Source organism: Mytilus edulis, chromosome 9 (genome assembly GCF_963676685.1).
Source record: "Mytilus edulis chromosome 9, xbMytEdul2.2, whole genome shotgun sequence".
NCBI classification, from domain to species: domain Eukaryota; kingdom Metazoa; phylum Mollusca; class Bivalvia; order Mytilida; family Mytilidae; genus Mytilus; species Mytilus edulis.
This window is the reverse complement of record NC_092352.1, coordinates 28432806-28459296: the sequence shown is the minus strand read 5'-3', so window position 1 is coordinate 28459296 and position 26491 is coordinate 28432806. Positions and strand designations below refer to the sequence as shown.

General features: G+C 31.0%; 1 protein-coding gene across 2 annotated transcripts; it reads left to right on the top strand.

Annotated features, from left to right (window-relative positions):
- The first annotated feature begins 1744 nt into the window (after window positions 1-1744).
- LOC139487999 (calpain-B-like) lies at window positions 1745-25020 on the top strand. 2 transcript variants are annotated; one of them, XM_071273301.1, is made up of 21 exons: window positions 1745-2317; window positions 6586-6655; window positions 7670-7771; window positions 8472-8625; window positions 9521-9698; window positions 10260-10346; window positions 11210-11295; window positions 12801-12878; window positions 13631-13724; window positions 14491-14578; window positions 16356-16504; window positions 17012-17229; window positions 18183-18213; window positions 18917-19034; window positions 20255-20316; window positions 20685-20753; window positions 21114-21192; window positions 21771-21788; window positions 22999-23115; window positions 23753-23820; window positions 24166-25020. In XM_071273301.1, the coding sequence occupies exons 1-21, from the start codon at window positions 2138-2140 to the stop codon at window positions 24190-24192; spliced, it is 2073 nt and encodes a 690-aa protein (XP_071129402.1). In that variant the 5' UTR covers window positions 1745-2137; the 3' UTR covers window positions 24193-25020. The 2 variants fall into 2 exon arrangements, with proteins under 2 accessions (XP_071129402.1, XP_071129403.1); XM_071273302.1 differs by lacking the exon at window positions 21771-21788 and having other exon boundaries at window positions 1897-2317.
- Window positions 25021-26491: the final 1471 nt, after the last annotated feature.

Sequence of the window (26491 nt, the reverse complement as noted above, 5' to 3'; positions counted from 1 at the left end):
ATGTTACATTGGTTTTGTTTTAAACTTTATATAATATTTTTCAGTTATATAATTCATGCCATTTGTAAAATCATTTTCAAAGGAAGTTAATTCATAGCTAAAATTGGTGTCTGAGAACAACTAAAAACGTAATCTTTTTCTTGTAAATTCTTGTCCGTTCCTACGCACAAATAATTACGTAAACAGTTTTATTTGTCGTTAAATTGTGAAATTGTGCAGAAAATCAAGTATATAATCTGTCATGTAATGGTGTGGAGAGGATTGAAATGACTATTATAGCTTACATTAACGCAATTCAGTGATCTTTGGTGAATATCAAATCGTATGTTCTGTTCAGCCGCAGTTTATTTTCTACAGTCTGATATTTTGGTCTCACCTCGAGGAGAGAGAGACATGTGCCACTGAAACAACGTGAAAGTACGGTGTGACAGCATATCCCAGTGCTGTTAATTAATTTAATTCATTACCTATTATTGAGAGAAAGTTCCAACCTTTAACAAACGTCATTTGAATAATCGCTATGAATTGGTTTTTTTTTATACTCACAACCAATGAGTATAAAAAAGAAGATGTGGTATGATTGCCAATGAGACAACTCTCCACAACAGACTAAAATGACACAGAAATAAACAACTACTAGTCTCTACCGTATATCCTGTAACAATGAGCAAAGCCCATACCGCATAGTCAGCTATAAAAGGCCCTGAAATGACACTGAAAAAACAATTCAAACGAGAAAAGGGACGGCCTAATTTATGTTAAAAAATGAACGAAAAACAATTACCGGTATGTAACATATAAAAAAACGACAACCACTTAATTATAGGCTCCTGACTTTGGAAAGGCACATACATAGAGAATATGGTGGGGTTAAACATGTTAGCGGGATCCCAACCCTTACCTAACCTGGAACAGTGGTATAACAGTTGAAAAGGCTTGACTCATCAGATGGATAAAAATACAAATAGTTTGTATTTAGTTTGTTATTCATATTGGCACCCACAGAAACGCAGTTTTAAACCAGGAGGGGAATTATTAATGTGACCCTCATCGCGACATTACCTTGTTTGGTGTTGTGCAGACGTTATCAAGCGATAAACAACATATGCTGTCCTTGTATCGTCCAGAAATTAATTATTGGAACAGTTATCTAGATACCCAATCTCATAAAAAATCAGACCTCTATTGAATTGCGTGATCATACTTTTTAATTAAACTGTTAGATACCTTGATTTCCAGGAATAGAAGGCAACAGTTGGGATACGTCTATGGTGCACTTATCACTGATAAGGAAATGTTGATAAGTATTTACTATATAATTAACCACAAAAAGGTTCTATCTTATTATGTAAAAACTTTAAAAAAAAAAAACAAAAAAAAAAACAACGAAATTGTCAGTTAGTTATAGTGATACTTTAAACTATAAAGACAAACACCATACCAATGCACACCCTACTTATAGACATACACCATACCACTGCATATCTAAATTTTAAAGAAATATATCATACCATTACACATCGAAGTTTTAAAAACATACTTTAATAGTATATGATACCAATGCAGAGCGAAATTTTAAAGATACATATCATACCATTACACATCGAAGTTTTAAAGACATACTTTAATAGTATGATACCAATGCAGAGCGAAATTTTAAAGATACATATCATACCATTACACATCGAAGTTTTAAAGACATACTTTAATAGTATATGATACCAATGCAGAGCGAAATCTTTCCATATCATTTATCTTCTATTGTATAAATAAGATGTATCATTTATTATGTTTATACCTTTTGTTTGGATTTATGTCCGTCTATAAAATATAGAAAATTATAACATTATTATAACAACTGGGAGGTAAACAAGCAGGACAAACGCATATATCTACACAATATTGGTTATTTACGACCAACCTCTATGGGACCTCTCTACCTTTCTTTTTTATATTTAAATCCAAGTTCAGTCTTTCATCCGTGTGACAGTGTGGATTCGTTAGCGTTAATATGCAGTATGAATTGTAAAGTAAATATATATAAATTGCATAATTTAAAATACTGCTTTCACATAAGACCGGTGTAGCCCAGAGGAAACGCTTTACCTGTTTGCCTAAAGGATATTGACATATAATTATGAGTTTACCTAGGGGGCTCGTAAGACAAGAAGATTATTTAGGACTTAAAAGTGAACTTCTTCGGAATAACAAACTATTTGTGGATCCTGATTTTTCACCTGGTACCTCCTCACTAACGTTCTCCGGCGCACAGCCTCGGATTTCAGGAGTACGGAGCGTTATATGGAAACGTCCGAGGGTGAGTAGGGGCATTTGTTGACATTGTCATGCTAAACGTTATTAACAGGTAGTGAACTAAATGTATATGGTTCTATTTTTATCAATATTATAGTAATGGTAACTTTACGGAATACTACACTATATTATGAACTAAGTTTATTCTCGTGTATATAATCAATATCTATATATATCAACATTAGTAGATTTAAACCTTGGGAATCCAAAAGATATTCTAATCAATAATTCGCCGGTGACATATGAGTTTTTTTTATGAATCGTTTCATTAAATTTCTTCCTTATTTTTTAACTGTTCAATTGTTAATTTCCGAAATGAAATCGTTATAAAATATAATGAACGGAAACTAAAATAAGGAAACTTTATACTTTTGTTATTGTACAACAAAATTGCAATATACAATGTGAGTTGTCTATGGTGGTTTTGCTATAGATCAGATTTTATGTTGAATAAATATAGTTGTTGATATATACAGATATATATGTGTCAAATAAAAACAGTATACTAATTTCCACATGAAACGAAAGACTGGTTTCGTTTATGATGCACTAGTAATATTATAGATGTCTCCATGTTTAATCTGATCACAGTAGAACGTACATGTAAAAGATAACAAAACGAAACAAAAACTACATTCTACCAGACAATAATTGGTGTCTTGTGCCAGATCTAAGTCTAAGTCAATAGCCAGATGCACAGATCGACAGACGTTTATTTAATTAATTTTATTGCACCTGAACTGAAGATTTGTTTTTCAGGTTTTTGAGACATTAATGTTCAATATTAAAACGAGGTTATTACCAACAAATCAGCATCAATATTCATTATTGCCAAACCTTCTGTGGATTAATTTGTCTTCGATTAATACCAATTTTCGTTGATTTCGTGGATAACTGTAAACCACGAATTAAATTAATTTAAAATTAGATTGTGTATCTAAGACTTGCATATAAACATTTGCAAAACATTTGCATCAGATATCTTCCATAAAAAAAACACATTTACGAAAATGTGTAACCTTGAAAAAAATGAACCCATATTATTGATATTATTAATTGATGCCAAAAACAACACCTTGGAAATACAACAATTGTTGCTTGTCCAGTGGCAAACATTTCATGCATATTCAGACGAGTTTCTGGTTGAATGCCGTATTTTTATTTTTTCTGGCATTTGTGACCAATGTATATTACAATGCGGTACATCTATAAAATATAGAAATATGGGGCTACCTCCACCAATTAAAAACTGGCCTCCACGAAATAGCTTAAATGCAGTGCTTAAAATATGGCTTTAAAACACCAAAAATTAAAAATCAAATATAAATTTGGCCGGTAAAATATAACTTTTTTTTATTGTTTTTATCAAAAGAGCTACATACCAAGTTTATCTTTTTATGTCTTACCTTTCATAAGGACGTAAAGATATACAAATAAAGGTCTTGTTATCTATTGATCTTTTTGATTTTCGCTTACTATAAAGCAAAGTGTATATTGTATAGATCATTAACGTTCTGTGCAAGTCCTTTGTTTTTTTGTAAAGCCCATATATTTTTTTATGTTTAGAAATGTCGACATTATTGCCGACATAGATTTTGCCGCCAACCTGTAAGTGTCATCGTCATAATATTTAGATCGCATTTTTATTACATTTTTTTTTATATATAGTGGCTGATGTTGTCATTATTCTTTTCTTTTTATTATTATTCTATATTTCTATTTCACGTTAGGGCGTCATGAACCCAGCCAGCTCCCCTCAACTCTTTGTTCGCAAAAGCTCCCTCCCAACACAGAACTGATTTCCCGAATTAAATGTATAAGTCCACCCACATCGTCCAGATGATGAATCGGATAGTGACCTCCACTTCAAAATTATTAGATATATTATTAACAAATTACTGCTGTCGTCAATTTATTGTCATATTTACTATTTCACACCTTCGTGAAATATTATTTTTATCGCCAGTTTTCTGCCGAAGGATCTTCTACGACAAAATGATAGATATACGATTGTGTCATTGAGGATTCTAGTAAACTGTGAACAATTGAATACAACTCTACTAGTAGGTTCACATAATTTGTAGAATGACAGCATTTTCTTATGTGCCTGGAATTTTCGTATCAAAAGCACACTGTAGAGTCTCTTAGAATCCAGATGGGGTAACATAGATTTCAAAATTCTTATCAAAGAAGCTATATACTGGGTGTATAAAATGACATAGAAATTTAATTACGAGATTTTCGTAGATATGTCCTAACTGTCGCCTTATGTTAACGTTGTTCGTACTTGTAGGTTGATCATTAGGAATTCAAGCTTCAAATTATGTCATTTTTTCAACCAGTTTTCGTTCAAGAACAGAACAAAGTATGGGCCCTTACCGTAAACTTTCTGCTACAAACATGTTTTTTTTTGGATTTCGTTCAGTTGCACTGGTTAATTAGGTTTTGTGTGGACTTGTATAAGCTGACCTGGCTAATGGTCTCGAAAAAAAAATCCCGTCATATTCTAAGACATGGCCAATTGCTCATGTACTGCTTAAAGTGCTGTATGTATATACAATAGATACAACTTTCAAAATTCATATAAATTGTGGTATATTAGGTCGTCATTTAATGAAGGACTTTCGTCCTGCTGACTGTAACCTTGTAAACACGAGCGTAAAAATACAACTCAGTAAGTCAGTATGGTACAAAGCAGGGTTTTGAAGTCTGTATGTCACTAATATATATGATACAGGTGTAATAATTGCCACTGGACATTAAAGACCAATGTGCTATCATTCAATGCCTTCAATGTCGAACGTGGGTTATTGTGGTGCTCCTTTTAGTACATATTTATGAGATGTGCGTAATATTAACAACACCTATGTACAATACTTTTATCATCTTAGTTATGATTTTGTCCTTATACTGGCAATAAAACATTTATCAACTCGTGTATGCTATACAATTTTGTAACTGGTGACGTATAAATGCACATTGCTGGCTAATGGTACATTGGTATGTATTTCAACTGAAACTAAGGAAGTAGCTTACGATAGGCAGTAAGATGATATATCATTTGTTCACACTCAAATAAAGAAAACTAAGGCTTTTTTTTCATGTTTCGGGATCTTCATATGAATGTTTCAATACTAGTAGTTCAATGTTATAAAAAGAAAGAAAATTTCATTAATTTTCCCCGTCGCTTAACCGACTTCCAGACGTCTGATAACACACACAAATTAGCATCAGGACTCTTTTGGAACAAATTTTAAAAGAAAAACAAGGACTTTATTTCCGTCTTGTGACAATTGAAATTAATGCCTGAAAAATTTCCATCCTTCAACACACCACAGTGTGCTATTCGAAATTTACCGAAGCGTTTAACTTGTATACTAAAATGTCATATGTATTAGTATACTTTCAAATATCTTCGGACGGACAAACGGAAAGACGGTTAGACACATCTATCACGATATCAACTCACTTTCTTCGAAAACTTAATATAACAAATGCATAATAAACCTTTACAAAAAAAAATTAAAAATAAAAACTGGAAAATAAGCAACACCAACCCTAACAAAACATATTCTCTAAACTGAGGACGTACAACTCTTGCTCAAGTAATCACTTGTCTGGTAGTAAGTTAAAAAGTGAGAAATGACATGTAGATGCGTATCAATGTGTGGTATACTTACTTGATGTATAAAAAAGAAGATGTGGTATAATTGCCAATGAGACAACTCTCCACGAGAGACCAAAATGACACAGAAATTAACAACTGTAGGTCACCGTACGGCCTTCAACAATGAGCAAAGCCCATACCGCATATAGTTAGCTATAAAAGGCCCCGAAATGACAATGTTAAACAATTCAAACAAGAAAACTAACGGCTTTATTTATTTACTTGAGAATACTTAACTTTTTGTAGCATACTCTGAATTGTTTAGACTTTGTTGTATGCCACATTAGGACTCTGGGTCACTCGATATTTCTTATCTTGGATTAATTTCACGACGTCAAACGTAATCCAACGATTTACCATTGTATTTGCTTAACGTTCAGTGGCAAGTATCTCCACCAAAGAACTGCTGAAGAGGTTCCGTTCGGGGATCGTGACATTCTCCCAACATTAGATATCAATTCAAATGTCCCCATTTCGACTTATGTTGTTATATCCCGCACATATAACTACGCGCTAAGTTGTAAAACTAGAAAGGACATAGATTAGGGTCGTGTAATAGCATACAAAATTTATATTTAATTCACATAAAATACGTTTCCTTCCAGGACCTAGTTGTTAATCCTAGATTCGTAAAAGCCGGACTTTCGAGGCATGATTTATACCAAGGAGTTTTAGGTGAGTTAGAATGAGATAAACGATGCTGTAAAACAAGTAATGTTTACAGTAGTTTCATTGAACTAAATTGTAGGTATCAACACTTTATGGTTAGTAAAACAAAGATGATATCTTTTACTTGATTAGGAAAGGGATGTGATTTTAAAAACCAATTATGTGAAGTAACAACCTGGTATAAGCAATACATGTGTTCATATTCACAGTTACATTTTCATTGACCATTAACCTATGAATCGTTTTAAAGTTAAGATGTGGAAATTATATCTTGAAGACATTATTATATGACAAGGAGGTGTTGTATGATTGCCAATTGACGACAACTATCCAAATTGATCGAACGATTGATTAGCGTCCAGTAGCAAATATTTCAAGCATGTTCAGGACTGAATAACGTAGATTACCTAAGGTAGACCTAGCAGTACATATTTACCTATAGTAGAATTACCAGATATAAAATTGAAATGAAATCACTTCAACGTTTGTACTAGAGGAGAAGTTAAGTACGATATAAAGGCATGTCAATCATCATGCAGTTAATGTGTCAAATTTCCTAATTGAGAAACATGATACAACATGAAACACCGCTCAAACTGAACCTTAAACATGATGCTGTGTTAGACTACAATTTATCTGTATATAATTACATGGCTCTGCAGTCATATATTTTTAAACTGGAGAAATGAAGATGTTGATGGAAGGATGATGATGATATAATTATCATGACGAAATATTGATGGTAATTAAGATGATGATGATGATGATCCTCAATGATGATCTGATGAGATGTTGGCGGTAAGCTGATGATGATGAGATGTTGATGGTAATGTGATGCTGACATAGATCTATGATGATGATATAGAATATCCTTTCATGGATGTTTCCTTTGTTTTATTTTATTGTTGGGATGTTGTCTCTTTCGTTTGATAACATACATATCCTTTATTCAAATATATAAGTCTACTTATGTTTCAGTTTATTCTTTAACATGCTATTTAAAATATTAAAATATTATAGGAAACTGTTGGTTCATAGCAGGAGCAGCTGTGGTATCTACTATACCTAAACTATTGTTTAGATGTGTACCAATAGACCAAGATTTTGACAGAGATTATGCAGGTATGTTTTAGATGTGTATCAATAAACCAAAAACAGTGGCGGCCCAATGATTGCCTAAGAGAGGGCCCACTCCAGTTATGCTTCAGTGATTTCCTACATGATCAACCAAATTTTTCCCACAAAAAAATGCAGGTATGTTTAGATAAAAAAATTGAGAATGGAAATGGGGAATGTGTCAAAGAGACAACAACCCAACGATAGAACAGACAACAGATGTATACCAATAGACCAAGACTTTGACAAGGACTATGCTGGAATTTTAAGATATATACCAATAGACCAAGACTTTGACAAGGACTATGCTGGAATTTTAAGATATATACCAATAGACCAAGACTTTGACAAGGACTACGGAGATATGTTTAGATGTATAGACGGCTCAACTTTCAAAATTTAAATGGACAGGAAAAGACCTAAGAATATATAACCTTTTATATTTATTAAAGACTTCTGTCCTTATTGTAGTTTTTTGCAAAAACTCTGGTAAATAGAGAGAATCTTTAATTTTTTTCCTGTACACATTTAGCAAATGTATGAAATAACAATCCAAAAAACAAGAAAAGATTGTTTGGCCTTGTCAGTTTATTTTCTACTTATGAATTCAAATGTTTGTTTGGTATCATTCACCCCTTTTATCCATCTTAAAAATTTACTCTATTTCATTCTCATTCAGATTATAACTTTATTCTTTTTACTTTAGGTTTATTTCGTTTTAACTTTTGGTGGTATGGTAAATGGGTGGAGGTCATCGTTGATGATTTACTACCAACAGATGGCATGCAGCTGATATATGCCAGAAACAGGAGTGATCCAGATGAATTTTGGCCAGCTCTCCTGGAGAAAGCTTATGCTAAGTATGTTTTTTGTATACCTCACATTTTCAGTGAGACAGTTCCCTCCACATACAGAAAACATTGCAACAACTCTATGAAGGGTCTGTAGGTGACCTTTTGCAATTAAAAATCTACTCTTATCCAATTATAAACTTGGTGATGATAACACTGTCAAGCACACTAACACAATTTTTTTTTTAAATTTGTTCCACACTGATCTGTGTCCACACTTATACTTTACAAAAATATTCGCTCTCATCATCTTTAAAATCTTTAATGTAAATGCTTCTTGAAAAAAAATCTAAAAAATGCAGTATTTCTGACACTATGTTTTATTGTATTGTGATAAAAGAACTAAAATACTGAAAAAGGATACTTTTAAACCTGAGAACTTGGGCTGTGTGTGATATTGATGTGTTTTGAACAACAGGTGTCATGGTCAAGTTCACTGAAAGCTGAATATGAATAAGGGTACTACAAAACATCATTCAAAAGCAGTATATATCTGAAAATTAAATAGAATAAACAATTTTCTTTTCGAAGAAAGTCTTTGTACACATATTTTATTGTAATACTAAGCCGTTCACTTGTATAAAACCTTTTCCTCTTTTTTGTCAAATCTACTCTTAATTTACCTTTGATGCAGCATTTCAAACTAACAAAAATAAAAGTAAAAATAAACCAATTTATCTCAAGAAAATAAAGCTTTTTTAATTTAATTTATAGATTTATTACTAGCTGTGACAGTGTTCTTTCAAAAATCTCTTTTTTCTTGTTTTGTTTTTGAAATGGAAGTTTGTGTCCTCTTCCTTAGTAACAAAACATATGTTTTCACTTTGTATATTGCATGGTAACTAGATTGAGTTTCTTGCTCCCTTACATGCAGAAGGGCTATACTATTATTTATATCTTGTAGATTGCGAGGTAATTACGAAGCATTAGATGGCGGTAAATTACAAGATGCCATCGTAGATATGACTGGTTCAATATCAGAATATATAGATCTGAAAGACAAGTCAAAGATACAACATAATTTATATGATCTAGTATGGAAAAGTTATCAGATGAATTCCTTAATGGGTGCTAGTATTCATGTAAGTTTTTTGGAAAAATTTAAGTCAAATAGATATTTTTTAACACTCAAGAAATTGCTAATACATAATTTTATGAATTGAGACAATGATTTTTTAGTCCCAATAGCTAACAGTGTACATTCAAAGACAATCAGTGAAATTTGACTGAAACCTTGAAAATTTTGTTGAATAGAAATGTTCGGGTTTTTTTTGGTCAATAATTGGCTAGATATATATAATACTTAATAGATAACTTTGCAGAGTTTCTGTGACAGATGTTTGTGTGTCTAACCTTTTATTAAATCACATTGTCAACAATATTTTAAGTTTTCAAACCGTTTGAGTTCAGTTTTATCAGTTATGATAAATTTATATTTTTATTGAATGTAGACATTTGGTGATACTATCACTACAAACAGTCCATCATGTCCAAACTCTGGCTTTAATTGAGTATAGTAACATACTCAATACTCACATAAATATATGTAACTTTAACTTGAGCCACCCTAATTTACTGGTTCCAATAAATAGAAAGAGGACTGTACAAAATACATATAGAATGATGGCAGGGATTTTTTGTAGTTACCAGAAAATGCCAATACACCAGAAGTTGAGATGACCAATGGTTTGTTCATGGGACATGCCTACAGCATAACAGGAATTGCTTCGGTATGTTTATAGAGATTATTGTTATAGCTACATATATATCTGTTCAAATATGCCTTCTAATATACTTTTATTTAAAAATAAAATGTGATCGTGAAAAATGATAATAATTAAATTTGATTTTGAAAATAGATACAATGGATGTATAAGTTCATTAGAAAATGTATAATATCTTTTTTGATGGATTATTTCATTCTAAGATAGAAATATCAAATTTTGCAACACTGGATTCCAAATTACTGAACCAATTGTCCTTAACATGCTAAATATTAAATGTTGCACTTTCATTTTAACATTTATTAATGTGACCATTTCTTATGTAATGTTGGATTTTTTTTTTAATGAATGAAAGCTCCATTCAGAAATCATTTATGACAATTGTATCATTTTCATAACAGCGTGGACAACAGCAATATTTATGTTGGTAATAACAAGTCTGAATCATTTATCTTAAACGCGTTTGTCATCAGCTATCGATAACAGTGATTTTCACTCACTCAGTCTGTCAGGGGCCTTCCAATGGGGATTCAAATAGAATAAAGTAAATCACATGTAGGTGCACAAGAACAAAACAAGAAAGTTTAAGTATTCAACATTTAAATCAACACACAAGGTTAAGTCCTCTGCTTGTTATTCATATTAGTATCTGATTTAGACGTTTAGAATGCAACAGTACATGTACCACCTGACGAGTTGGTGTTAGAGACGAACATTCACCTAATCTGACCAGTCAATTGATAACCTGAGCCCGCCAAGTAATGGTCTTGTCCATGCTGTTATGAAAATGATTCTATCATATAATGAGAAGAAAGGACTAGTAGTTTTCAGATTAAAAACAATTTTGATACTGATGAATTTTCATACAGGTACCATACAGAGGCAACAATATACAGTTGTTACGTCTTAGAAATCCATGGGGCAGATCAGAATGGAAGGGAGACTGGTCTGATCAGTAAGTTGCTTAGTTTTTATTTAAAAATTGATATGGAATGCAAGATTTGTTGGATAAGTTTGATGTTTATATAAAAAAATCTGTGGTATCCAGTATTGAATTCTTTAGTTTGAATTTAAACTGAACCTACAGTCTCTTGCACTCAAGTATTAACCGATCACCAAAACTAAGTCCCTTTAATAGAGATTTTTATAAGTAGTTAAGATTTTCAAGTGGCTTTTACTTTTGAAATTAAGCCAATGTTTGAAATGTAGCTATTTGTTCAATGAATAGAGCAACACAGACAAAGAAAGAGATAATAGATCAGTCAGACAACTTCAGAAGAAATTTTTAAAGATAGGGATTGTATAAAAGAAAAACAGAAATTATGTACAAGCATCTACAATGCATGTAATACATAATTTTACTTGTAATAAAATTATAAATAACAAGATTTTTATTGTTTTCTTTTGACAGCTGTTCCATTTTTCACACTAGAAATCTTATAAACAATTAAAAACCAATTGTTCAGAGAACAATTGAAGGTCTTTCCACCAGTTAATATCTATTTTGATATTAAAATATTAAAATCAAGTCTAAAATGTCAGTTCATATGGCTTTATGATGTATAGATATGAATTTAAAGCAAAGGTCAAAATCTAGAATGTCAAATTAACCTATGACCTTGACCTCAATTTGAAGGTCACAAACTGAGGATCTCAAATCAAAAGACCCTAGGTCTCTAATATGTATGATTAATAAGTTATATCACTTTACGCATAATTTTAGATATGATAGGGGCAAAAACTCCCATTCATTGTCTACGCACCCTTTCAACTAAAATTATTAAGTTACGACATGTCGCAACTAACAATTTAGTCAAAATAATTTGTCGATATCTTATACAGTTTCTGGAAATGAGTGGAAATAAGCCTAATTCAAAAAATTAGAAAATGACCTTAACCTTTGACCTTGACCAAATTTTCATTTTTTTGGACCAAGGACCTCAAATCAAAAGATCCTAGGTCTCTATCACTTATGGTGTTTCAGTTTAAAATACATTTCAAAATTTCAAATAAAAAAGGGGAAATAACTCTCATATGGAGCGTTCATATTGCTTCGGTCGAAATTGGACAAATCATGCGAAGGTTATAACGAGCAATTTTATAAAATAAATTTGTCGTAATCTTTTACGGTTGCGAAGGAGTCGTGGACACAAGGAAAACAGTGTTTGGGGAGATAACTCCTACAAAGAAAAGTATTCGGTTACGCAGGGTAAATTTCAAAAGCGCATAAACTGTTCCATATCATATACCAAATATCTAAGTGACATATTGCGAAAGAAATATTTATTGCAAGAACATTATTAGGCGAAAGAAAAAAAAAATAATCAGAAGAAAAACAATAGGTCTTTCCACAGAAAAGTGGAAAGACCTAATAATTGTTAGTTTTATTGAATTAAGCATGACTTAAAAACATTTTTTTTTCGTGTAAATTTGTTGGTACAAATGGCTGGTTTTTTGTAGCTCAGATGAAATCAGGAACATTTCACAGGAAGCACGGACAAAACTTGGAATAGTCATTACAGATGATGGTGAATTCTGGTAATTCTTCAAATATACTCATAATGATGTTGCTTGTATTTTTCAGCAAAATAATCTCTTCAATAATTTTTTTTACTGCACTTTATAAAACATGAGAAATCTGTACTGAATGCTGTTACCATGCCTAAAAAACTATTAGAGGACAGATGTCCTGATAAACTGTAAACTATTGTTGATAAACAGTGATACATATGTAATGTTTAAATTATCATATATTTTAGTGTCATAACCATACTTTATTTATGTTCATATCGAAAAGTGTTAAGTATGTTTCTCTTTTAAATCTAGTTTAATGCATGGGTGCTTCGTCACACTACTCTTTTATATTTCTGTATAGCACTCATATTAGATCTCTTCATTTTTGGTTGAGTATTGTGTGATACATTTTTGGTTGAGTATTGTGCGATACATTTTTCGTTGAGTATTGTGTGATACATTTTCGGTTGAGTATTGTGTGATACATTTTTCGTTGAGTATTGTGTGATACATTTTTCGTTGAGTATTGTGTGATACATTTTCGGTTGAGTATTGTGTGATACATTTTTGGTTGAGTATTGTGTGATACATTTTCGGTTGAGTATTTGTGTGATACATTTTCGGTTGAGTATTGTGTGATACATTTTTGGTTGAGTATTGTGTGATACATTTTTGGTTGAGTATTGTGTGATACATTTTTGGTTTAGTATTGTGTGATACATTTTTGGTTGAGTATTGTGTGATACATTTTTCTATGTTTTATTTTATTTCCACAGGATACCATTTATAGATGTATTAAGAAACTTTGATGAAATCCAATTGTGTCACTTACAGCCAGATTCATTAACATCAGAAATAGCCAATGATGAGGTATTTGTTAAATATATATTAAGAACAAATATTGACTACTAAAATCAAATTATTATACCCCTCACTTAGAGAAAGCTGCTGTTTGGGGTGAGCCAAGGCTCTGTGTTAAAGGCTGTACCTTGACCTATAATGATTTACTTTTATTAATTGTTACTTAGATGGAGAGTTGCCTCATTGGCACTCATACCATATCTTCCTATATCTTATGGATTATATATTGTTTGACATGTCTGTCATTCAATCATTCACTCTGTCTTTAGTTGGTCTGTCAGTCTGGTTGTTTTAGTTAGAGTATAGATTTGCGTTGAACAATATTTCCCCTTTAAATCTTTTTGACTGAGGGGTATCCGAGCTTGCTCACTTAAGGTTCTGAAGATGATATGGAAGTAAGAAGCTTGTGTTTTTGGAACGCCATTACTGCCTTATGTTAATGATCAGCATTATATGCAGTGCTCACAACATTATATGCAGTGCTCACACCATTATATGCTGTGGTCACAACATTATATCAAGTGGTCACATCATATATCAATCTCATCATACATCAAACATCATCATCACCATCACCGATCATCACCTTCATCAACGAAAAACGTATAATGTTGTGACCACAAATCACGGAATAACTAAATAAAAATAGTAACAAGCTAACAAAAAGTGTACAAGTACATTTTTTTGCTCAAGCATATTGTGTGGTATAGAAATTTTCATAATGAAGACTTTCCAGAGATTGTTAGACCTATTTATTTTTGGATTTATTTTACAGAGAAAACAAAATTGGGAAGTAACAGTTTACCATGATGCATGGATAAGGGGACTTACTGCTGGAGGTTGTGGAAATCATCCATACCAAGGTATAGGAAGTTATCTGTTTCAAGCTATGTCATACATCTGTATAGCAATTCATTTCAGTTAGGGGAGATAATCTTCTCCTAAAGGGCTGTTGAAAATTGTGACAATTGTCCAAAAGAATGAACAGGAGAATAATTTGAATAAGTGGAGCATTGGATATTATAGAGAATATTTCTAACCTAGAAATTAAGAGACATGACTTTTAAAAAGGTTGTATCAACCATCCCAACTTAAGGATGTATTCTTCTGACGTTTCAGTCTCGTTGAAATCTCGTTCTGGAATTTTTTTAAAAATATGTTATACAAGTGGAAAATATCAATGAATTTAAAAAATGTTATAATCAAACTTAACTCTGCGAAAAAATTGGGTATTTCCAATGAGTAGTTTTTGAGTAATCAATTTTTCAAATTTTATTACCAATCAAGTCAGTCTTTGTAGCCAAAATTTTGAGAAAATGGGTGAGGAATACAAAAAATGATTTTACCAGAAACATGTACATCCCACATTCTTTTTTCTTTTCAAATTTCTTAGATATGTATTTTTTCAATCAATTATAACAAATAAGTTGAAAAAATATGTGCATATTTTTTCTTAAAAGGGAGAAAAGTCACAAACTTTCAAAATTGACAACAATGATAAATTTGACTCAAAAAAGCATCAAAATATGATAAAACTTTCTTATAATATTAACACCTACTTATATTTTTTTTATTATTCAAATTTATTCAGATAGGTCACCTTCACCTTTATACAAAGTATGACAAAAAACTTGATTGTAGAACTGTGATTTTTTTCATGATAATAGCCCCAAAAATAGGTAAAAATTGATGAAAAATGGAAAAATTATCAAAATTAGGTACTTTCAAAAGGCCGTAGCAAAAAAAGAAGTGCACCACCATAGGATTTTTTCATCACCAATTATTTTTTTACAGTCATGAAAACCAAAAATTCAGGTTTAGAAAATTTTTAATTCTAGAAATTTTTGGCTTCTCAGAGGTGTACATCCTTAAGCAAGTGGAGATAATTCTACTAAGACAGGAGGAGATAATTTACTACAATATCATTAACTGTTGTAGATAGTAGTAATGCCAGCAAAGCTGATTCAGGTTTTTTTGTGAGAACTGATGGCTGGAGGAAATTGTGGCAATTGTCAACATAAACATATTAGAGGCTATTTTGAATAAGTGGTATTGGAGACTATAGAAAATATTTCAAACCTAGAAATTAAGAAACATGACTGTGAAAGGTTGTATTTAACAACCCAACTTAGGCAGGGGAGATAATTCTACTTAGGCAGAAGGAGATTCTTTACTACAGTTTCAGTAAATGTTGTAAATACTTTCATTCATGCCAGCAAATCTGATTCAGGTATTTTGTAGAGAACTGAACAGAAAAATTTAGCTAAAAAAAAAATGAAAAAATGTCATTCATGTATTTGAATAATGATATGAGTAGGGATTAATTAAATGATGATATATAAAGAAAATAAATGTTAATGTGGAAGAAAACATAGACATTTCCACACCAGGTGAATTTCAAATATAAATAAAAATATGTTTACATTGAGCCTCTACCATTGCCCTAATTGTTAGGCAAGTATATAGGGTGTAAAAAAGGACAGATCAAGTTATGACCTTGTTGTTGTTTTTTTACAGTTCTAAAAACGAAAAAAAAAATAGTGCTATATTTTTTGCATGTGACTAAATCAGTTTTCAATGATTATAGAAAATTAGCTGGAAATTATTTAGAAATTTTACCTTGGATTTTCTTTTTTTCAGATCTTTACTGGAAAAATCCTCAGTTTTTCATAACACTAAAAGATGTGGATATAACAGACAGTTCAGGGTTATGTACCCTGATTGCAACTTTGACAGAGAAAGAAATGAATAATAAATCAACTGTTGCTATAGGATTTGATGTCTATAAGGTAATTATGTAATTTTGTGATTTTTAATAGAAAAGAGGTTTATTGATAATCAGAAAATATAAGGGTAACAGTGCCTCTTTCTAAAAAAAAAGAAGAAAAATAAACATTACATTTTTGTTCAACTAAACTATCTGAGTTATCTCCCATTATAAGGCAATTGCTGAATTTTTTTTCTGTTTCTGTAATAAAAGTCTCTACCATGAGAAGGAACTAAATGATCTACCTCATTTATTGAACTATTTCTGCAGTAATAAAGGTTATTTTGGTGAAAATCTGAACCTATTATATGCAGTAATCTGTTATGCCAGAATGACAGATTAATATGCTATCACAAATGTCTGCATATGAAAGGTCCATATTTATAAAGGTATTGTTGAAAAATAATATATAATTAGATGTTCATTATGCAGCTAAATTTTGAATGTACTAACTTCTAGCCACAAATCTTATTCAAACAATTCAGATTTTTATTTAAATTTGAACATGTATAACCTGATTTTTGTACAGTTGAGAGCATTTCAAAGGAGACCACTAGACGGAGAATCAGCTCCAAGAAATGCTTTAATTCTACGAAAAAGATCAGGGATTTATGAATACAATCGTGAAGTCACAAGACGATTTGAGTTAGACCCTGGTGTTTATGCTTTGATACCTAGTACATTCAAGGCACATGATGAAGCCAAATTTATGCTCAGGTTGTACACAGAGAAACCAGCTGATAGTGGGTAAGTGGAATTCTAAAGTTGTTTTTCTACATTATGGAAAAACATCTTGTAAAAATAATAAGAATTGATTACTTTAAAAGTACTAATTTTGCCAGAAAAGTGTACTAAATTTTTCTAAAAAAATAACCAGTTACATATTCCAATACAGATTAAAAGAAACATGTGCTACCATTGAAGTTAATCACTTAAGATTAACTTTAAAATTACCTGTAAAGCTAAATTGTATTAGTGTATTGTCTGATTGGTTTGTTTTTTCAATGGATTTATGTTGATTCTTGAGAAATTATGTATTCAAAATAAAATTTCCCCCAAAAAATCAGAAAAAGCCCAATGGTTAGGAAAGAATAGGAAAAAAATGCTGAAAATGAACAAGAATATTCCAGGAATCCATTTTGTTTTGTTTTTTTACACTAAATGATGATAAAATTGTCATTTTTTAACTCAAGTTGTTTTAGAGCTTGACATATTGATTATTCTGATACCTATTTATCATGGGATACTGTATGTTAAATCTATATGTTGTTTAGCTTATTTGTATAAATGTGGGGCTACCATCTCACTGGCACAATTTGTACACTCATATTTTTAATTTGGAATATTAAAGCTAGAAATTATACATACAAATAGTAAAAGCAAATATTTAGAGTCTGTCTCATTAATGCTTAGCCGACATCTAAAATATAATAACATAGAAAAAGGATAAATAATATGGGATTATATATCAATCAATGAAGTTGTAAAGTATGTAATGGTTTGACTCTTCTGTCATTCTGTCCAGCATTCCTGTTTTCCCCAGAATAGTGCCTTCATCTTTATTTATCAAATCCTCTTCAAATTTGTATGAGGAAGTTGCAACAGGTTGGAAACTTCAAAAATGTTGCATTTTGACGATGTATAATATGAAATTTTGTTTAAATAATATTAAAATTTAATCAATTTTATCAACATTTCAGGTTACTGGAAGAAGATGATAAGAATGAACTTGTAAGTAAACTGCTATTAATTTGATTCATTTAAATGCTGGTTTACCTGTAGGACAAAATCATGTTCTCTTCACAAAATAAATTATCCTGAGAAAGTTATGAGAAAAAAAAAGGATACATTTGCTTATTTATGGTGTCTGTCATAATCATTAGCTGTTTGGCAGTTGAAAAGAGAAAAGTATCAATTGACACAATTTGAGCCAGAGTAAATCTCCCTTCTGTCACCATGTTGGGGTCTATGTGCGAAGTTCCTTGATAAATTAGCCAAATTCAACTTGCCATACTGAACTGTAGACCTTCAAAATAAATGTTTTTAAACATTTTAGATTCTCTTAGCCTTGCTTGATTCATTGCTGCCATCTAGTAGGGATCAGTACTCTCTCATCAGACTGGTTTGTACAACAATAGGAAAATAAATAATTACCCCTCCAAATGGCAGCCAAGGCAAATGACTCAAATTTAAATTGTATAATAAAGAAACCTATCTATAGTGAAACCTTGCATAATCAGAAACTTTGTGAAAACTGAACACTTGTATTGGAACTGACTGTAAATATTTGATAGTATTTAAACCTTTGTACGTACACTAAACACATGTCTTATGTGAAAAAAAATGTTTAGTCCCAAAGGAGTTAGGTTTAGACAGGTATGTAATTTAATATGATTAAACTAGTTTCATCTAAAGTACATTTTTTTCCCGGTAGCCAAAGCCAGTTAAACCATTAGATCCAGTGAAGGAATTGTTTATGAAGCATGCCACTGAAGATGGACATATTTATGCAAAAGAATTAAAACATTTTCTTAGAGAATTATCTGCATCAGGTAAGGTAAAGAGGGATTCAACAATAACAGTTAAAGACAGAGATTTTTTATAGAATAATAGTAGGATGTGTTCTGCTTTTATTTTAGAATTTCCATTGACTATTAGACACGAAACATAGAGTGCATACGTTGACAAAAAAAATCTTTTAAAATAATGTTTGTAACTTGAATATTTATTTTGCCGATGCTTGAGCTCTAATTTTCCTAGTCCTAAATTTGGGCGAAATCCTGTTGGTTTGTCAAATATCCCCAAATTTTTTTATATTGACCTATTTGGGATGTAAAAATCAACGCTTTAGAATAAAACTTTGACACTAAAAGTTCTATTTAACTTTCTCACATGTCTTTAAGTCAACTTAAAATATTTAATCTTGTAACATTGAACTTTATATATTTTGCTCTTACCAAACTTACTCCTGGTTACAGTTAATTTGGCTCATATGAAAGATGATTGTGTAATAAACATCATAAAAACTAACAGGGCTCATAAAGAACAATCAAAGTCATAATAAAGGGCAACCTTTCCAGAGGAAATTTTATTGTTTAAGCTTTATTGATGGGATTAATCAGTTGTTGTTGTTGTTGGGGGGGGGGGGGGGGGGGGTAATTTATGAGAAATAATAGAAATGTGACAGCCTTATTTATATGTATTGAATGATGAACTAAATATCTCAAACCAAACATAAAGATATATATGTCCTAAACCTTCAATTAGTTCTATCATTTGTTTATGAAGGAACACTTGTACAATTTACAACGAAATTTTGTGAGGCCTTCCTTCTTAGATTTTCATTACACATTTTTACAATATTTGGAAATTTGAAGTGAAGTAACTCTTCTCTCCTGTTGAAGACAATATAATGTTTCCATATTCAAATGATTAATTCACTGTAATTCAGTGGTTGTCATCTGTTTATGTGTTACATATTTGTTTTCATTCATTTTTTTATATAAATAAGGCCGTCAGTTTTCTTGTTTGAATTGTTTTACATTGTCATATTGGGGCCTTTTATAGCTGACTATGCGGTATGGGCTTTGCTCATTGTTCAAGGCCTAACAGTGACCTATAGTTGTTAATGTCTGTGTCATTTTGGTCTCGTGTGGACAGTTGTCTCATTGGCAATCATACCACATCTTTTTTATATGTACGTCCATCTTATAGAATTCATTTTACACAAGATTTTAAGTAAATATAAATAAGTGTGATTTTATTTTTACAGAATTTGGAGAATCTATATTGTTTAGTTTAGAGGCAGCTAGATCTCTGGTTACACTGATGGATGTATCCTTTTATATTAAATAGTGGGCCAGTGGTATTTCAGATATCTGCAGAGACTAAGTCTCTATCTTTTTACCTTTTTTAAAGGACCCTATTAATTAGGTTACCAAGATCAGACATAATTTGTTTTTACTGATTACATTAGTTTATTTATTGTTCAAGCAGTTATTTTTGTTGTGTACTTGCTTTTTTTGTCCATCATACCAGAGAGTATCTAAAAATTACCCTATTTCTGATTCTTTGATGATTTTCCTAGCAAAGAGAATATGTTTTGTATAGCAATTACTTGAAACGGAAAATTATGTTTGTATGGAAGACAAAGAAGTGAACAATGAACAGAATTTTTATTATCATCCTTAACCTAAATTCAGAGAAATCGTTCTGGTGCACTCAATTTTGATGAAGTTGTAAAAGGATGGAATGAAATTAAAGCTTACAAGGTAGATATGTTAGTAATGTGTATCCCTGATAAACATTAATAGGACAGGAATGTGGAAAAATCCCTAAAAACACAAATTTGAAAGTTAAAAATAAACATATTCCTAAATAACTTTTTCAAGCCAAGAAATCAAGTATCCTAACAAATGAAACATGTTTTTTTTTAAAGAAAATTGTTACAACCAAAAATAAATAAATCTTCAGTAGTATAAAAATAGAGAAATGATAAGATTGCTATACATCCACAAAACACCAATGAATGTGAAAGAGAATATCTACGCATACAATGAGAGAAAGCCAATTTGATGCCAACAGCTTTTTTATAAAAAGGTTATATCTAGATTTGATTTATATTTTTACAGAAAATATTTGAGCAGTTTGACAAGGATGGGACTGCCAGCGTAGATACATACGAACTAAGCAAACTTTTCAGTGCTTTAGGTGAGCTTTGATTCATTGAGTTATTATGCATATTTAAACTATTAATGCCACTTCTTTTTCTACTGATATGCTATATATTTTACTATGGATTCATTATTTTTCATTGGGATACCAATTTTCATGGATTTTGTGGTAAGAGGTAAACCACGAATATATCTTCTTTAAAGACACAATAGTAGAAATTGTATATAGGCTAGAATATAGATTTTGGCAAAACCATGAAAAGTAACCACTAAAATACTATTTTTCCTCAATCCTCGAAAATTGGTATCCACAAATATAAATGAATCCACAGTTTGCTCTAATATCCATTCTTTTCAAACCATGACATAATAATAATCCTCACTCCTATTAGTAGTGTTTCACCATGATACATTTACTACAGTGTAAGTCTGATAGTCAAAATGTTTGTTGTTTAAAACACTTTTCATTTCCAGTCTTCAAATTAAATTAGTTTCAATATCAAAACTCTATTCTTGTATAACATTTTAATTAAAGATGAAGGCAATACAGAAATATTAAACTAATTGATTATAATCAAATGTATTATACCTTTATGTCATAATTAAATAATGCAGGTCCATATATAGGTGCCGGTAAGTGAATTATTTATCTGTTGTAAGAGCATGGATGTACAAGTATCTAGACATATTGTACAACATAGCCTCACATAGGATGCTTGAATTGGCTTTGTTGACATATCTGTGATAGACAATATCCCTTTAATACACTTCCATAAATACATAATCGCTTTATCTAAATACTTTGCTTCTCATGAAATAACAATTCTTAAAAGTGTTGATGCCCATAAATCACCTATTTTTTAATGGAGTTCTAAATAGTTTTTAAAAGTTATCTATCTACTTGAAATAGTAAAAAAATCTGCATTTTTTATATCTATAAATGATATTTAAATCTATAACAGTGTTGGTTGGTATAACTGTGAAATTATAAACTTTGAGAAAGATTACCTGACTCCTGCATTTATACTGAAATAATTGTATTTATATGTTAATTCTAATAAACATGCTTACTGCTATATGTTTGCAAATTACAAGCGTCTTCTCACTGCCATCACATAATATTTTTTTTTATCTGATATGCTTGCAAGTTCACTGCACTTTTCAAACATCAAATAACTCGCCTTATCTATCCTGTCTGTCATTCCTCCAATTGTCCAGCAAATATATTCATCACAATTTTCTCAGGCATTACAGAAACTAATGACTTAATATTTGGTCACAGCTTTGCAGTGATGAGTTATTATATGTGAGCACTTTTTACAACTATCAGATATCTACTTTCAATTTTGAAAATCAAATACTTTCTTCAATAGGATACATGAACTATGAATTATTCCAAAGGCTAAATGAAGTTAAATATTTGTGTCACACTTTTTTCAAGTACTATTGAACAGAATGATTTCAGTCAGCTGTTTATCAGTGATGAGTTGTAATGTGTATGCGCTTTTCAGGTCTCCCAGACACCTTCTTTCTGTTTTCTAAAACTTTGAATAAAGATTGATGATATGCTAACCACACCAATGTGTTCATTCTTGAAAGTTTAAGTTTGATTTCAGTTCATTTTAGTTGAACTGTTGAATAAGAACATGTGGAGTGTGTGTTCATGTTTTCATATGATCACTTTGTTGTAAATGATACATTACTTTACTATACATCTTCAAAGGTGGATCCAGCCATTAATCGGCCCCCAAAAAAGGGGGGGGGGGGTTTTCAACCCCCCACCCCCTGGATCCGCCAATGATCTTTTACAGTTTTTAAACATTTACATTATTGACTTTTTCAGGTTTTACTGTAAACAGACAGGTACAGATAGCGATTGTACGTCGCTATGGAAACAGGAACAATAAAATCAGACTGACAGATTTTTTGATAGTGATCTTTAAACTCACATTAATGTTTGGTAAATATCTTAAGAGTTTAAACATATTTTATTGTTCATATACTATACAAACAGATGGGACTAAAGTTTCACAACCTAGTAATGTCTTTTTTAGATAGATATAAATGTTTTGCTCTGCTTTGAATTAATTCACATTCTCCAATAAGATTATTTAAATAAGATCACAGTTAATAAAAGTGATTTTTTTTAGGGCTGAATTTGCCGATTTCATCCCTGGTTGAGCCAAAGTAAAAAAACTAAAAATGATATATTCAGGCCCCTGTATATTATTGTTTAGTCAGGTTATCTAGTAGACAATATATTCTTGCACTAATCTTTTAACGGCTATTGGATAAATAATTGCAAAATATTTTGTATAGATGCTTTTTTAATCCTCTAATTTAATATAATCTTTAACGTTTTTTGTATCTCATCTTGTTTCATTCCTAAACTAAAACATGAAAATATCTATATGGCATCATATGGACTTCAACATTAATAAGCAAACATACATTCTTTATTTATTTGTTATAATTGTTTCATTGCTTGCATTTGTGTCAGGTATTTTAGGAGTTTGTTTTTGCTTCAAGGTTATTGATGAAAACTTTGTATTGCAAAGTCTATTTACTTTAAAAAGCATCTTTCTATTCTATTTTAGAACTATTCAAGGAACAGCAGTTGAAAACCGGTGGTAATAATGATGCTGCTTCATTCACCTTAAATGAAGTAAGTTTTCAATGTTAAATAATTACAAGAAAAGTAATGAGAATTCAATCTTACTAAAACCCACATTATCTCAATTTAGATTTGAAGATTAAAGTATTTATCCATTCTACAACAGGGGAAATGTTCACTGACCTTTGTTTCTCTTTAACCATGTTCAAAAGCAAAACATTAAAAACTAATTCCTTCATGTACAGTTTTGAATTGGTATATTTTTTCTTGTTTCTATATAAAGTTTTTTTTTAATAGAGTTCAACAGAACAGCGAGTGTTAGTCAAACGTTTTTTTTAAAGGCATACAATTGCATAATCATGAAATATTTGGAGAAATGTCTTTTCTCTTTTTCAGTATCTATACTACACAATGTACTGCTGACCAATTGATCGACCAAACATCAGAAATCCATGAGGATAACTCTACGAATAACATTACAATGAATTGTGTTTGTACAAAGACTTTTTCTAGAAATGGCAGCAAGTTTTAAGCTTATATTTTTACAGCCTTACTGTGTGTGTTATTGTCACCATTTAGAACCAATTGTTATATCTTGCCTACATTTTCAAACCTTTCTTTCTCAGTTTTTTGCCAAAATTTGTCTACTGAGATTCCATATACTATCTAAAGTAATTTTTTTAAGTTAAAAAGCTAACATTCAATGTAATTTTTTTTATTTATTGGCCAACATTTTGATCAAATGAATCAGTATTCCTGGGTTTGAAGTCATAAAACTTTGCTCAGTGCTCGAAACATGAAATCCAGCAATTTTGATTGGTTGATTTTTGAGTACGAGTACAAAAAACTGACTCGAAAGTTTTATGATCAGCATTTTATATATTAAACTGCCTCCGACCCAAGACCCAATCAACACTATATATATGGTCTTCTACCAGTACTCTGTCCACGGTGCGAGGACTGTAAAATCAGTCAAGGTCGTTAAAACTCCAATCATCAGTACTCTTCAACTGTCATTACCATCAATATTATAGAATCTCTTAAAACTTCTTATCATAGTAAGTTTTTTGTCATAATTTTGATTTCTGCAATAACGAATATAGTAATAGGTGCGAATTTTAAAATGAAATACACTGAATTTTAATCGAATATCTTATTTTATATGCATGATTTGTACAGGAAATAGATGCTAAATGTACATTTAATTGTAAAATTTTTATTTTATTTTTGAATAAAGTATGTTTCTTGTTTTATCTTACATAATTATTCTTTGAGCAGGCATAGCTTAACAACAATTTATTTCAATGAAACATTTACACATCTAACGCGCGTCTGGCGTACTAAATTATAATCCTGGTACTTTTGATAACTATAGTTAGAACATGCCTTGTTTCAGTATCAGCCTTAGAATCATCCAGATACTCTCATATCAGCCCAACACACTTGGCTGAGATCTCCTATGGGTTGATACAAAGGCCAACATGAAGAAGGACCTACTATAATCTATTTATCACATATTGAACAAATGTTTGTAAGTGGAAAGAATGTTGATCACACCACATTAATTTATTTTCCTTCACTGAAATCATTTATCACAGGTCCCCTACAGTTCAAAACTATAGTCCTTTAACATTAAAATTTTCAAAGCACTGGTATTTTTTTTTTCATTTCTTCAACAAATTCTGCTGTCATTTTAATTGACCCTGATGAGGAACACTTCATTATACTGGCATTAATAACAGAGCAAGATAAACGGTTATTTGACCTTGCAGAAATATGACAAGGGCAAATCTGTGGCTTTGGCATATAGGCAATACAATTTGTATTCTTAACAAATGTGTGATAATCTTTCCTACACAATGTCATTTTCTACTTTATATTTTATAAGTTCAAACCTATCTTTGGAATATCCAAAGCTAACCATCATTGCTAGCCATGGTTTGGTTCAGTCTCTTGCAAGAGGAGTGGACAGGATAATATCATTAGACTAGCAAAAGATGTTGAAAAAAGTAGGGGTAGGTGTTGTTTATCTATAACTCCACATAAATAAATAACTATAAGCATCATTCATAGAATCAGACTAATCGTTAAGTTGGTCTTAAATTAAATACACATGTTGGTGTGCTAGACATGCATTTACATGTTGTTCAAAGTATAGGGGAAAAAAGAAACTAGGTGTTCAACAGATCTGAAAAAGCTACCCATTTACAACTCATCATTGTTGAGCTCCTGACTAAATATGAAGTCACTCTGTTAAGCAGTATTGGAGATAAAAATTCAAAACTTAATTGTTACATAGAACTGAGTATTGGTTCTTCAAATATACAAGACTGATTATTTATTTTAAGAAAAAAAAAATCACATTTAACTCCCCATAGTGGTGTTCAATACTAATTGATTGATTTTCACATGTTTAACATCCAACGCTATATATTGAGGAATCATTGAGGATGAGAATAAATTTACGATTAAAACAATTGGTAGATTGAATCGAATGAAAAGAGGGAAATTTACAACTGTCATACACAGAAAATCACAGGACAAAAAGTCACAATTTATTTTTTTAGATAGTTTTCTTTGAATAAGAAAATGCTCATCTTAAAAAAATGTATTTTCTTGAACTATTGTATAAAAACCAACTTTGTAAACAAAATTTTTCTAAACAATATCAAAGATGATCAAATAATTTTTAAGAAAACAAAATGTCTTAGTGGATTGGCAC